Genomic DNA, 14,537 nt, shown 5'->3' with positions numbered 1-14,537 from the left:
ACCCATCAATAAACCATTTCTCTTTTGTAATAAAAAAAAAAACCTTTCCTGAAAGGTCACTATTTGCAAAACAGCAGGGTTTTATTTAGTCATGTGAAACGTGACCATTACTGTTATCTGCTGCTTCTGTCTCCAGGATGTCCACATAAATGAAATGTTTCACCTCAGTGGGATTCCTCCTGAATACAACTAAATTGCACTTTGCAGCAAATATAATATATATATATATATATATATATATATATATATATATATATATATATATATATAAAATGTGTATATAGATGTGTGTGTGTGTGTGTGTGTGTGTGTATATATATATATATATATATATATATATATATATATATATATATATATATATATATATATATATATATATATATGATTATTCGGTTCTTGCAGGAAATGTGTATCAGGGTTATGAGAACTGAGTATCTTATTTATTTGCCATTAACCTTTCTATCTTGTTTATATTCGCAGTTGAACAGAAGTGACAGCGACAGTTCAACGCTAGCCAAAAAGTCTCCCTTTGTACGAAACGCTTCCGAAAGATGCAGTCTGAGAGTGAAACGGGTACGTTTGTGTGTGTGTATGTGTAATGTTTAATATGGAATGTAAACTTTGACACAATTGAACTTGTATTCAGGAATCAAGCAAATATAATGTTCAGAGCCCTTCATACAGGAAATTACTAAACACTTCATAAAGCTTCCCTTCTAAACAAGGGTTTTTATTAATGTCAAACCATTTGAACATTATCTGTGGTCTAAAGGTTAATATGGTTACTGGATTATTTCATTGAAAGATTAAGATTTTCACACTGTTGACAAGTCTTTACATTCATTCGTGCCCAGAATAAAGCCCAGCTAAAGTTCTTAACAACATAGCATATGGTCACACATTTTAACTTTTACCCATACAGTCAATAATGCCTTTCTTACCTTATATTGGGGGTTGCATGTCAATTTTGGACACAAAATCAGATGCTTTTGTAAATAAATAAATACAAATTAACGTTAGACTTTATTAGTGTTAGCATCTTTTAGATAAAACAAAATGTAGAGCAAGTCAAGTCCAACCTGCAGTTTAACCCTTAGCGGTCCATTTATTCAGCGCGTCTCAGGCGCGTCAGGTCCGATTTTATTTTCACACGCGCAGTTTATTTTAGACGCGCTGTTTTAAAAGTGTTTTTTTCACAGTAAAACAGGTTTAAAAGGCACTGCATATCAACAGGACACTCAGTACTGCATCTCCAGCCCCGCCCCACCCCTTGTTCGCTGTATTTTTCACATACCTCTTCATAGTCATGCATACTGATAAATAATCTCTTGATCACTTGTTTTATCACTTAACTCCTCAATAATGCAATCCAAGTCGTTATTTTATTACTATAACATCTCAAAAAGCTCTGCAAATGTCTGTGATATTCTCTGAGCGCTGGATGCGGAAGCAGCTATCTTGTTTGTGTATGTCCGTGTTATCTTTGTGGTGTCGGGGCTATCAGTATTCATGAGATCCCCCCCCTTTTTTTCGGCTTCTCTCGGCTCCTATCGGTCTCTCTCGGCCATTGAATGGTTTTCTCTGCTTTTTCCAGAGAAAAAACGACTAGAGACTTGTTTTTTGCGTCTTTTTGATGATGTCGGACAAGGTCCAACTTTGGACCGGAAAGAGAAAATTGCAAAACTACAAAGATAATACATAGAACCGCAAAGGGTTAATCCTTAGCTTCAGGTGAACTTCAACAGAAAATGTTTTGGCATTCACTGCAGTGAAAATTTCAGTGCCCAGGCCTGACCTTCTTTCTTTATGTCCGATCACAGACTATTTGCCAGCCAGTGATGAGGCGGGTGGCTCAGGAGCACCCTGTCCGAACGTCTCTGGACCTAGAGTTGGATCTCCAGGCATCGCGGACCCGGCAGAGTCGCCTGGACGATGAGCTGCAGGCTCTGCGGGACCTGAGGAAGAGGCTGGATGAAATGAAGGCCCGGGGAGAGACAGAGCTCCCTCGCTGCATCCTGGAGGACGAGCGCTTCCAGAAACTCCTCAAAAAGGCAGAAAAACAGGTAGGTCAAGTTTGTGGGTGTTTGTAGGGTTATGTAAACACTGTATGCTCTCAATGTGTTTGTGACCATGACATTGACCTCTGGCTGCAGTATTGAGGTCATGTGGCTTACGTTTGGTTGCTATAGAGTCATTGCCATAGTATTTGTACACAGCTGCATTCTGTGATTCTTTTAGTCACATCAACCTGAAATGTGTTACAGTCAGATATAACCAACCCAGTGGCACTGGAACAGTTTTTATAGTGGGGGTGCTGAAAGCCATTGAACAAAACTGTAACCCCTGTATATGATGGAAGCAGGTGCGCAGCACTTGACCGCACACCCAGCACCCCTAGTTACACTGCCCCTGAACCAACCTCCAAAACTTAAGGCATTTGGATTGTGGTTGGACAGTTTTGCTATCAAAACACATAAGATGTAGTATTAGTACAAGTAATTCACAGTCCAGTAATAGCAGTGTTCTGGAAGTATAGTTAAGTAGTTGCAAATTTCAACAAAGTGTGACATTTCCTTTAGTGGTAAGTTTATGTACATTGGAAACCATTAAACATAAAAATAAATACTTGGATCCTGGTTGAAACCTTACAGAGCATTTGACATCAGAATGTTTCTCTGATAGCAGTCACAGACATGGAGCACTTAAACAGAGGATTAGAGTGCGGCTTCCGCTCTGGAGAAGGCATCCATTTCTCTAATTTCATAGTTTAAGAATTCCTCCACTGAGGTGAAACCCTTGAATGTGCCCTGCTGGAGTCAATGACTTGGTAAAGATACATATAAGTACATCCTTGAAGTATTCATGCCATGTACTGTGTCACTTTGTAGTGCTACACTGTGTGTGGATGAGGCCCTTCAAATAATCAAGGGGTTTTGTGGTACTGGCTTTAAATGTCAATAGCCAAACTATTTAATGAGGTACTTGGAGAGCACTGGATGAGAATTAATTAATACCATGGTCTATAATAACATTTGCAATAAGAGTTGGATCTGTGGAAGGAAAATTATAAAATTGTGCTACAGATTAAACAAATTTAATTTAATCCATTAAAACAGACTTAATTTTGTTCATAGGCTGAGCAGTCAAAAGAAGAACAAAAGCAGGGGTTGAAAGCTGAAAAGCTGATGAGGAAGGCGTCCAAGGATGTGTACAGGTTACGGGAGCAGAGTCAGAAAGTTCCCCTACAGGTTCAGTCATTCAGGTGAGCGCCGGACTGCACTAGTTTATTATTCTGTCTATTATCTTTGTAGTTTTGTTTCAAAATATGTATCTGTTGTCTATTGTATGTGCTATGGTTATACAATGTTTTTATTTGATGTGACGTGCATTGCCATCTTGTGGCCAAGAGAGGTAATTGTGGTAAGGACTTTTAAGTGATTTTGCACACTCCTACTGTAGGCTTGTTTTCTAAGATTTTGCTTTAGTGGGAAGTTAACACATTTAAAAAAATAAATAAATTAAATAAATTAAAAAATTAAAAAAAGAGTTAAATATCTAAGATTTGACAGACATAGACCTTCTAATGATACAGAAATGAGTCTCAGACAGGGTCTGTTAAAGCCCCCTACTAGGTCCTGTATGTATTAAAATGTACTTACTTTCACATGCCATTACAATGCTAACCACACATTTGTTTTATCCCCACCTTTAGGGAGAAGATGGCCTATTTCACCAGAGCAAAGATCAATATACCTTCTTTGCCAGCAGATGATGTATAATTATGTTTTATAGTAACGATGAAGTATTTTTATCCAGTTCAACTTTTTAGCAGAATATTTTGATAGTACAGCTACTTAGATTAAAAAAAAAATCTTATTTTACAACTGCAGTTTGACAGCATAGAAATAATGTATTTATATAATAAATTGTAATTGAATACATTTTATGTAAAGGTTTCTTTCTTCAGAGAAAACCCAAGTAGACTAATCCTGGTACATTTTAAGGCTAATATGTGTGTACAGTTTGTATGTATTCTTGGTATGGTTTTATTTTGTACAGGTGGGCCACAGGAACAATGGCAGTATGTCTTTTGTTGAATAGCACTGCTTTGAGAAGTAATATTTCATTTGACAGAATATGTTCTGTGATTATCACTGTTTTTGTGCGAGTTGACTGTGACGACTGGCGCTGGCCATGCTGTGTTTGTGTACGATGGTGAAAGCTTCAGTGTGCAGTAGTGTGAGTGTGCGCTTCCTGTTCTGAACTTGCGAGACTGCCTGCAAAACTGGTGCTGTGTAGTTCATCTTAATCCCAGTTCCCCTGTTTGGAGCAAAAAGAAAGGCTTCTTGTGAATGTACAGTATTTTATTTTTCATATTTGGTTTTATTACGGCAATTATAGCATTTTCTTTTTCTTTTGCACCTTAACTACAACCACCAAAATAAGATGTAGTTTTCTATGCCTGTTTCCTTGTTATACACACTTGCACAAACCCCTGCATTTTTCTTCAAATGTATACCAAATTTAGGTATTTAATCTAATATATATCTCCTGGTGGTTTAGTTTGAATGTGTAATGGGGAAGTTAGAATATTCATTTGTTTGCTTCTGTTTCATTCCCTTTTCTTACGTGCTAGTGTCTCCCTTGTAGTGCATGAGCACATATCTGCTTCCCCAATTCTGGCATCACAAACCGAATGGGGCACTCAAACCACTTCAGCTGTCCATTCTCAGAATCTGTTGTGTTGGGATGACACCTGTCATACAGCATGCCAGCTGAAGCCCTGAGTTTCATTACAGTTCTTTTTAACTTCACAAACAACAGTTTGTTGAAAGCAGTGCATCGCAAGGTATATCAAACAACTTGCCATGCAATGTAATATTCTTTCTCGTACATATTTTTTGCAAAAGAAAAGAAAAAATGTGTAACTGTTTTGGACTCGAAGTTCAATAAACAAGCTTTCATCTCAAGAGCGTTCACTTTGCTTATCAACAAGAAAAAAACTGCCTTACACAAATGTTTAATGAAGGTTGCTGTTTCAGATTACCAGTTTGTTTGATTTGTAAAATGTTTGTAGAGAGATGTCAGTAGAATTGTACTTTTGATTTACATGTATTTATTTACTGTCTTATTTATGTTCTGTTCCATGTAGTTCAGTTCTGGCCATTTACAAGATAAGGGTACAGCAAGTTGATTCTTATTATACATAAATAATAGGAATTATGTGGAAAGCGTTTATTTTAGAAGGAAATTATACAGTATGTACCATGATAGTATTGAAATGGCACACGCCTGGGTTTTACTGGGGAGCTCTACAGTTCTTAATAGACAAAGTTATATTGTCTACTGTCTACAACAAAATTATATTTCTGTTAACTAAGGTCTAGACTCGCCAACATTTTCATAAGGCAGCTTTCAACAACATATACATAATGTTATACAGTCACCTACTTGCAAATGAGTTTATTCCTAAATGAAACATAATAAATAGCAATATATGGAGTTATTTGCAACAATGGTCATTTGTAATTTTTAAAAAGATTCCTATCTAGCCACAGAATCATACACTGATATGCTATTTTGTATTAATGTTAGTTACATTTTAATATTGCGGTTAATCAGATATTAGAAAAAATCTTAGCCAAAAGGAACAAAGTTTAGCCTTTTTTTTTTAAAATCAAACATTATTTATATTTCTCAATATATTTACAAATAACTATATGAATATCAAATGCTCAGAACTGAACTTGGTATTGAATCGTTATATTAGCATATGTGTCTTATGTTCTAATTTTGTTGTAGAAACAATGTGTACTCTTGCCTCTGCACTTTCCATGTGTTTCAGTGATTTTGGTAAAAATAAAATTTTTAAATGAATTATCAAGAGTCTGATGTTTCTTTTTATTGTCTTTTTAGCTTTGCTTTTTGGTAGCATTATCGGTCATGCTTTTTTTAAGGGCCTTTTTGTTTATTAACTGTTAACAAACAGCTAATAAACATGTTAATGTACATTATTTATTTTCTGTTAACTTAGTTAATAATATATAATAGGCCAGCTAAAACTGCAAGCACCAGAGCCCTATGGATTATCAATACCCAGTCGATCATATGCTTGAAATCAGTTCAAATTGTTACTGTAATGTTTAGCAAATGAAATGAGGTTTTTATTAACCCCAACCCTTAGCTAAAAAAATTAAGTGTTTGTTAACAGTTAATAAAGTAAAAAAATAAAACGTGACCGCATTATCAAACATTTTCCCCATTTAAAATCTAATAAAAAAGGGCCCCTCACCGCCACTTCATTTTAAATTGTATAGTCGCACAAACCCATCAGCTAGTGCTTTTGTAAGCTGATTGATAGAGCCATTACTAGTCATAATTAAGGGTTGATAGTCGGTATACTGTAATTGCTGTCTGGCATTGCCTATTGACATGTGTTAGGGCAGCTCTGTGGAGGTCACTTCAGTATAACTCAATTACTCGCAATGTGTTAGGGCCGCTCTGTGGAGGTCTGTGGCAAAGTGGTAATTAGTAGCAGGTGTATAGCAGGTGCAGTGCAGATGCAGTAATTCCAAATAACAAACAGACAACAAAGTACGGGTGAAATTAGGGTTTTAATGATTAGAAATACAATTGTCTGATGACCAGCCAGAAAACAATAATGAGCTGGAGTAATAAAAAAAGGGTTGCAGTCCCGCAAACAATAAACACGGTACAAAACACACACAATTAGACACACACGATCACAGGTCCAAAGTGAGTGCTCTCAGTGCTTGTGGTGAAGTACAATATATTACATGCTATTGGTGAAAAACAAGTGCTGTGGTAATCCGGCTTTGAGCTGGCCCCTAGCGACAGCTCCGGATTTGTTTAGCTGTCTAGTGCTATTTAACTAAACAAACACAGACAGTTACTAAACAGAAAATACCAACAAAACACTCACAAACTCTCTATTTCAGTTTGGGGATATCTCCCGGTCTTTCCAATCTCCTCGTAACGCTGAAACCCAAGCGAAGGAAAAGATTTACAATTCTCTGGCCCCTTTTATGCGTTTATGCATGACCCCTTGGTAAACGATTGCAGCTGACTATTGCCTGCAGCTGCTACCTCGTTTACCTTCCAGGTCAATACGTTCCCGCATCGGAGTATCGTCTTTTTCCTGGCTGACTGACTTCCCGACCCAGGGAATGAACTGTCAGGACAACCTGTCCAAAGCCTTTCCCTTTCGCTACTTAGTACCCTCACAGGTCGAGAGGGAGATTTACAACCAGAACTCATTATATTTCCGTCACAAGGTCACTTCAGTACAACTCAATTACTCACAATATGTTAGGGCAGCTCTGTGGAGGTCACTTCAGTTGAACTGCTGTGGTTAGGTTTTCTTCTTAACTGAGCATTTAATGCAGCAGTTTTCTCCAGCTTAATTTGAACTGACACCACTTAGGAATAAATCTTTGCATCTATGGTTTTAAAGTGCAGTGCGTGTTTTACTGTTAAGAGTTGATAAAGCAAGCTTTGAATCACATGGGATGGGGGTATCTCTTGGGTTCTTTTTAATATACTTGAAGGTTTGATCTAGGTGATCTATTTTCATAATAAAAAAATATTTACATATTGCCAAAATCCTCAATTATATTTTGTAATTGTCAGTCAGATGGTATCATGCTATTTGAACAAACTTTATGTAATATAAATTGTCCTCAAAGAATTCAATATACAAATAGCTAATGACAATAAGTAAGCAAAAGTCTCAAATGTGCAATTTTTTTTGCTATCTAGTACTACAATAAGTTAAATAAATATTTTAAAGCAATAAATATTTGCAAGCCATTTTTGGCATGAATATCAAATTACACTAACAGTACATACTTTGTATATTGCAACAGGTCGCCAACATTTCTGGAGCAAAATAGGTTTTATGGGTGTAATTCGCCAAATATTTTGGTCCCAAATATTTATAGCTTTACAGTAGCTATTTACAAACCTTTCCTTCATAACGACTTACACATCCTTGGTTATTTCACCTGCAAAGGGAAATTGTCACCAACTCTTCAGAAACTTCCTTCCTGCTAGTAACCAACCAGCTCCTTCCTCGATTGATTGACATGCTTTGAAGCCTGTAAGATGTTCTGACCCAGAAGACGCTGCTATTGCATAATGACATAGGGAGTAAAGCTGTAAACAGAACTTTTCTTTTAACCTACTAAGTATCAGATGTCATGATTTTAAATGAACAGGTGTTTCTTTGAAAACTGCACAGTGAAAGAAAGTGCGGAACAGGCAAGACAAAACACCCTATATATTATAAAGGGACAAATTAGTGCTGTGCATTAGAGCAGAGAACATGTGATAATGAAGTGAGAGAGGCGTGTTGCTAGGAAACCACTTCAAGTAAAAAATAAATAAAAAGTATTTGGCAATTCATTCATTTCCAGTGGATAGATAAAAAGGTCAAACACAATTTGTTCTGAAACATTTCCAATTGATGTGATAAAATGATACCGAATGAGATTCTCACTGATGAGAAGCTTCAAAATTGGAGTAACATTGCCATCTTGTGTTAAAAAGTGTTACAAAAAAGGGGGAAAGGATTTCGTCTTAGCGTTCATATTTAATAAAGAGTTATAAAGTCAATATTTAAGAATCCATTGTCTTACCTTTTATTAGCACAATCGGTATTATCATGGATTCTCCTCTCCTGTGTTGATGTTGTTTTTTTACACTTTTATATTTAAAATTCAAACATTTACTACATTCAGTGGTGAAATCAAACAATGTGTCCTACTGTACAGCTCAATAAGAGTCACTGTCTGTAATATCCTATCTATGCTATAGTTAACTTGCATATATGTTAGTCTTGGCAGGGTCATTTCACCTGGAGAGAAAAATTGTCCCAACCTTTAATGCTTTCATTCCTGTCATTAACCAACCAGTTCCTTCCATGATGTCTGGCATACAGTACATTGCTGCCAATGACATTGACATAGTTAACCTGAACCTATACTTTAAGCACAGTACAGAAACCAAGACCAGAGGCCACAATTGGAAATTAAGTGGAGCTAGAATTAGATAGAGGGACGGAGACACCACTTTGCACAGGGAGTGGCGAGGTGGTGGAATGGACTACCTAGTGGTGTTTTTTGAGGCAGAATGAATTGGCTCCTTCAAGACCCAACGTGACAAAGCTTTGAGCTACTAGGAACCTGACAAGCTCAGATGGGCCGAATGGCCTTCTCTCATTTGTAAATGTTCTTAAGACATTCTTTGAGTCCAAAGACAGAGCTGAGGTGAAATGACCAAGGAAGTGAAACCGTAACAGACAAAACTAAAAGTAAGGCATGCAAACTGAAAGCTTTCTTAAACCTACTAAACTACCAGAAAACTATGCAATCTATGTAAATAGCAAATTGAAGTGCACGACAGGTAAGATTAGATGTAACCACTTTAAGACAGTATTAAGAGTTTAAATTATCAAACAGTGCTTTTAGCCACCATCACAGTGGTTTGTTGGAATACTTAACAATGGAATCCAACAGTTAATTCTAGGTTGCATACTGGGCTACCAAAGAACATACTCAGAGCCAAATACAGGCTTTATATTAGGATGATCGATGTAAGTAAGCAGTTTCTCAAGCACATAAAAGTGCATGTGTATGTCTTGCTTCACTCACTTATTGCTTGACACCTCAAGTAATTCTGACTCTTTTCTTCAGAAAAAAAACACCTGTTATCTTTAAGCTGATAATATACAAAGGAGAAATGTCACCCCGCAGCTCCGAGCAATACCTCGGCAGCACAATGGGGCGCCATTAATGACAATACAAAATGGCAGGCCCCAGTGGGACTACAGAAGTGAGTGCTGGAGCTGATAAAGCATTGGATTGAAATGAAAGGTACACAGCATGTTTTCTGAACATGTAACAGCAAGCGCCAACAATACATTTCATTATAATAAGCCACAGCAAGCCCACACAATTGCATTTTAAAGTTAAATAAGGGAAAATAATGTTCAAAATTCGAACAGTTCTGTTGTAGCCCTTTTTCACAGATTCACAAATCCCCTCTAGTATATGCTCTGTTGTTTTTTAAATATTATTATTGTTGCTTTGATTGTCTATATTTGGGTTTGAATTGGACTTGTAGATTTGTCATAGTAAGCAATTTGCAAGTTACTATATGCTTTGTAAGCTTAAAACATGAGTTTGCACAGGGGCTCCCAAGTGGCACATCCAGTAAAGGCGCTCCGTGTGGAGTGCAGGATGTGCCCTATAGGCGGCGCTCAATTGGCTGAGCGCCACCCGTGGGGAGGGAGGGTTAGGTCGGCCAGGGTGTCCTCGGCTCACCGCGCACCAGCGACCCCTGTAGTCTGTGTTGTCCTCCGACGCTGTAGCTCTTGGGTGGCTAGATGGTGAGTCCGCAGTGTGAAAAAAAGCGGTCGGCCAAATTGGGAGAAAATAATAAAAATAATTGGCAACGACTAAATAAAAAAAAAAAAAAAAAAAAAAGTTGCATCAAATGTCCTTTTATTTACAATTTTCCTTACTAGTATATGGTGTTTGTAATCATTGAGTGGTTCTGGGTACTGTTGCTCTCATATATATATATATATATATATATATATATATATATATATATATATAAATATAAATCTGTTTTTGTCTGGTCTAAGCTTGCCTGGGTAATCCTGTCTCGAATGAACAGCCTTCCTCTTTTTAATTCAAATAATTTGACAATGGGACTTTCAACTTGAAGCCCTGTGTATTTAAATGAGAGAAAAGATGGGGCTCACAGAGTTGAAAGGTTACAACATCACATGATTTGAATAAAAAAGGAAGGCTGAGTCCCAGTACTTGGGTTTTGAACTGAACTCTCAGAATATCTTACTGTACATTCTTTAATTCACAGTAAATATCCCAAGGACGCACATCTCTGGAGAGTGGTGAACATTCCGACTGTAAGAAGCATAATTCATTTTTTATTTGCCGAAAGAATCTGTTCACAAAGCTTTTAACTCAGTTGTGATATTTTCTTTTTCTAAGACAATTGCCCTGTTTGTACTCACATGTTAGAAAAGCTGATAAATTAAATTACAGTTCATTACAAGATGAAATATGAGGGAGGGGGGCACAAAAAATAATGTTCTGACCACTTTTTAGTATTTTATGTTCCATCCATAAATACAAAAAACACTTAATCTTTAATTATAAGGTAAACGTCTGAAGACATTTTCATCTGTATTATGATGTATGTTAGTTAATGATTTGTAACTATTGCTCATTTATGTTTTACTAGATTAGTGCAATATTTCTTCTAGTTTAGTGCACTGGGGTCTCATAGCCTGAAGGCAGCCCACGTCCTGGATTGGTTGTTATGTATGTGAATAACACAGGTACCCATTTTACTTCTAAAGGATTTATTCAAGTTTGCCATGATGAATTTGCACAGGAATGTAGAAGTTTTCCCAAGCTTTTCCATACTATTGCGATTGCCATGATTTGCTATGGTTTTTAGTATGCTTTATCATACCTCTCTGGGCTTTACAATGCTTACCTATGCTTTATTATGCTTTCATTATGCTTTCATTATGCTTTATTACATTTTGCTAGGCTTTTACTATGGTAAGCTTTTATAAGGGTAGAAATGATAGCCAAGGATATTCACAGATATTCATTTTTTTTTGTTTAAGGGACCCCTTTTTAAAAACTGTTTTTGAATAGGGACCCCCAAATGAAATCTGAGGTAAAGGCTAATTGCATAAATCACACTTAATCTTTATGTGGAGAGCAGTGGAAAGGAACAACTCTTGCATTTATCTGTAAAAATGCAAAAAAATGAATCCTGAATCCATGTGATGCTAATAAGTACATGTGTCAGTCTGCAAGTCAACGAATTATGAAGCTGCCGTTCAGAATCGTAGTAATTAAAGAATATGTGATGAATCATGCACACAGAAGGTTGTGGTTTGTGCTTTCACAGTAATGAATTACACTGTAACACTGCCGGTATAAGGTGTGTGTGTGGGTGGAATTTTGGGTTAGCGGGGAGGGGGTTAAATTCCTCCTAGGGCCATAATTGAATGATTAATGGTTAATGAGGCTCCAGCCACAGGTGTATACAAAGGGGAATCACGGGTGTTAGTGGAAATTAATGGTGGTGTTGGTGATGTGTGCTGTGCTGTGCTTTAATGTATTGGATATATGTACAGTAGCTTTGTTTGTGTGTTTTGTAAACCTTTTATTTTGGCCACCGTGCCTTTTTGTTTGATAATGTGTTTTTGTAAGTTGTTAATAAACGTGTGCAACAGCGCTTCAAACTTGCAGTTTCACCCATCTCAGTCTCTCTCTCTCTCTCTCTCTCAAACTGAACGCAGTAGGGATTCAAGGAAATGCATACACATGGATTAGGGAGTGGTTAACATGTAGAAAACAGAAAGTACTGATTAGAGGAAAAAACTCAAAATGGAGCGAGGTAACCAGTGGAGTACCACAGGGATCAGTATTAGGTCCTCTGCTATTCCTAATCTACATTGATTTAGATTCTGGTATAGTAAGCAAACTTGTTCAATTTGCAGACGACACAAAAATAGGAGGCATGGCAAACACCGTTGCAGCAGCAAAGGTCATTCAAAATTATCTAGACAGCATTCAGAACTGGGCAGACATATGGCAAATGACATTTAATAGAGAAAAGTGTAAGGTACTGCATGCAGGCAATAAAAATGTGCATTATAAATATCATATGGGAGAAATTGATGAAGGAATCTATGAAAAAGACCTAGGAGTTTATGTTGACTCAGAAATGTCTTCATCTAGACAATGTGGGGAAGCTATAAAAAAAAAGGCCAACAAGATGCTCGGATATATTGTGAGAAGTGTTGAATTTAAATCAAGGGAAGTAATGTTAAAACTTTACAATGCATTAGTAAGACCTCATCTTGAATATTGTGTTCAGTTCTGGTCACCTCGTTACAAAAAGGATATTGCTGCTCTAGAAAGCGTGCAAGAAGAGAAACCAGAATTATCCTGGGTTTAAAAGGCATGTTGTATGCAGACAGGATAAAAGAATCAAATCTATTCAGTCTTGAACAAAGAAGACTACGCTGCGATCTGATTCAAGCATTCAGAATTCTAAAAGGTATAGACAATGTTGACCCAGGGGACTTTTTCAACCTGAAAAAAGAAACATGGACCAGGGGTCACAAATGGAGATTAGATAAAGGGGCATTCAAAACAGAAAATAGGAGGCACTATTTTACACAGAGAATTGAGGATCTGGAAACAATCCACCAGTAATTTTGTTGAAGCTGACACCCTGGGATCCTTCAAGAAGCTGCTTGATGAGATTCTGGGATCAATAAGCTACTAACAACCAAACGAGCAAGATGGGCCGAATGGCCTCCTCTTGTTTGTAAACTTTCTTATGTTCTTATTTTCTTATAAGAACATAAGAAAGTTTGAACACGTTTCTGGTAGGGAGGAATTTAACCCCCTCCCTGCCAACCCAATATTCCCCACATCACCTTATACTGGCAAACACAAAAAAGAATAATTACCAAAATGCTAATTAACATTTAATTAAAGAACACCTTTTAACAGTGTTAATATAGACAGTTAATATATTTTTTTTTTAGCTTATTAAGATATAATTGCATTATATAGGATACTTTTTCTTATTGAGATGCTCCTTTATAGGGATGGAATCCATCTTTTTCTTGGCTAGGGAAACTGAATAATTAGGTTTATTACCAGCCATGGCTACAGTTGATGGTAGGAGTGGGTTGTCTGAAGAGCTTCAATAATTACTCACAATGGGGGTCCCTGTGTGGCTCTGGTGCTCCTGTGGCTTAGAGAAGGGAAAATTATCAGGGAATGTTTCTCCTGACCATGCTACAGCAGACATAAGAACATAAGAACATAAGAAAGTTTACAAATGAGAGGAGGCCATTTGGCCCATCTTGCTCATTTGGTTGTTAGTAGCTTATTGATCCCAGAATCTCATCAAGCAGCTTCTTGAAGGATCCCAGGGTGTCAGCTTCAACAACATTACTGGGGAGTTGGTTCGAGACCCTCACAATTCTCAGACCTGCTGACCAGGCATCCGGTGAGCTCAGACAGACTTATCCTCTCCAACATTTGTACTCAAACTGGGGTGTAGTTGACTTGGTCGTGGGATCGAAGGACGTTCACTGACCTTTGGTTCTCCTGAGCTGTTGTGGTGAATTGCTGCGGTGAGGGAATATAATTGAACAGTCTAAATTGGGGAGAAAAACAGGGGTACCACTCTAAATTATTAACAAAACAATTATAATAATTACACACAATAACAATGTCTGAAGTGGCCACACCCTGCTTATTGTTTAATATGTTTGATGCACTTTACATTTTCCTCACATCACTGTGCAAAGGTACAACATTATAGAGGAATAAAATTAAGGCATAATCCAAAAAAACATTTGTCTATGTGACTGCAATTCTTACTAGTTTTACTGTTTCAAGTTGTACATTACAGAGAAACCCTTTCCTTCATGTTGGCCC

The 14,537-nt window shown here is 37.1% G+C and overlaps 1 protein-coding gene across 2 annotated transcripts in view; it reads left to right on the top strand.

Annotated features, from left to right (window-relative positions):
• The window catches only part of LOC117409280 (protein WWC2-like), a 59,507-nt gene extending 53,627 nt beyond the window's left edge, over nt 1–5,880 (top strand). For both annotated transcript variants that reach the window (XM_058998593.1, XM_034015068.3), the window contains exons 20-23: nt 484–576; nt 1,824–2,066; nt 3,138–3,265; nt 3,716–5,880. In XM_058998593.1, the coding sequence (XP_058854576.1) occupies nt 484–576; nt 1,824–2,066; nt 3,138–3,265; nt 3,716–3,782 (531 nt within the window). In that variant the 3' untranslated portion in view covers nt 3,783–5,880. The remainder of the gene's footprint in view (nt 1–483; nt 577–1,823; nt 2,067–3,137; nt 3,266–3,715) is intronic.
• Nucleotides 5,881–14,537: the final 8,657 nt, after the last annotated feature.

The sequence above is a fragment of the Acipenser ruthenus genome, chromosome 2 (genome assembly GCF_902713425.1).
Source record: "Acipenser ruthenus chromosome 2, fAciRut3.2 maternal haplotype, whole genome shotgun sequence".
NCBI classification, from domain to species: Eukaryota; Metazoa; Chordata; class Actinopteri; order Acipenseriformes; family Acipenseridae; genus Acipenser; species Acipenser ruthenus.
Note: the sequence above shows the minus strand (reverse complement) of the source record. Positions and strands in the feature narration are given on the sequence as shown.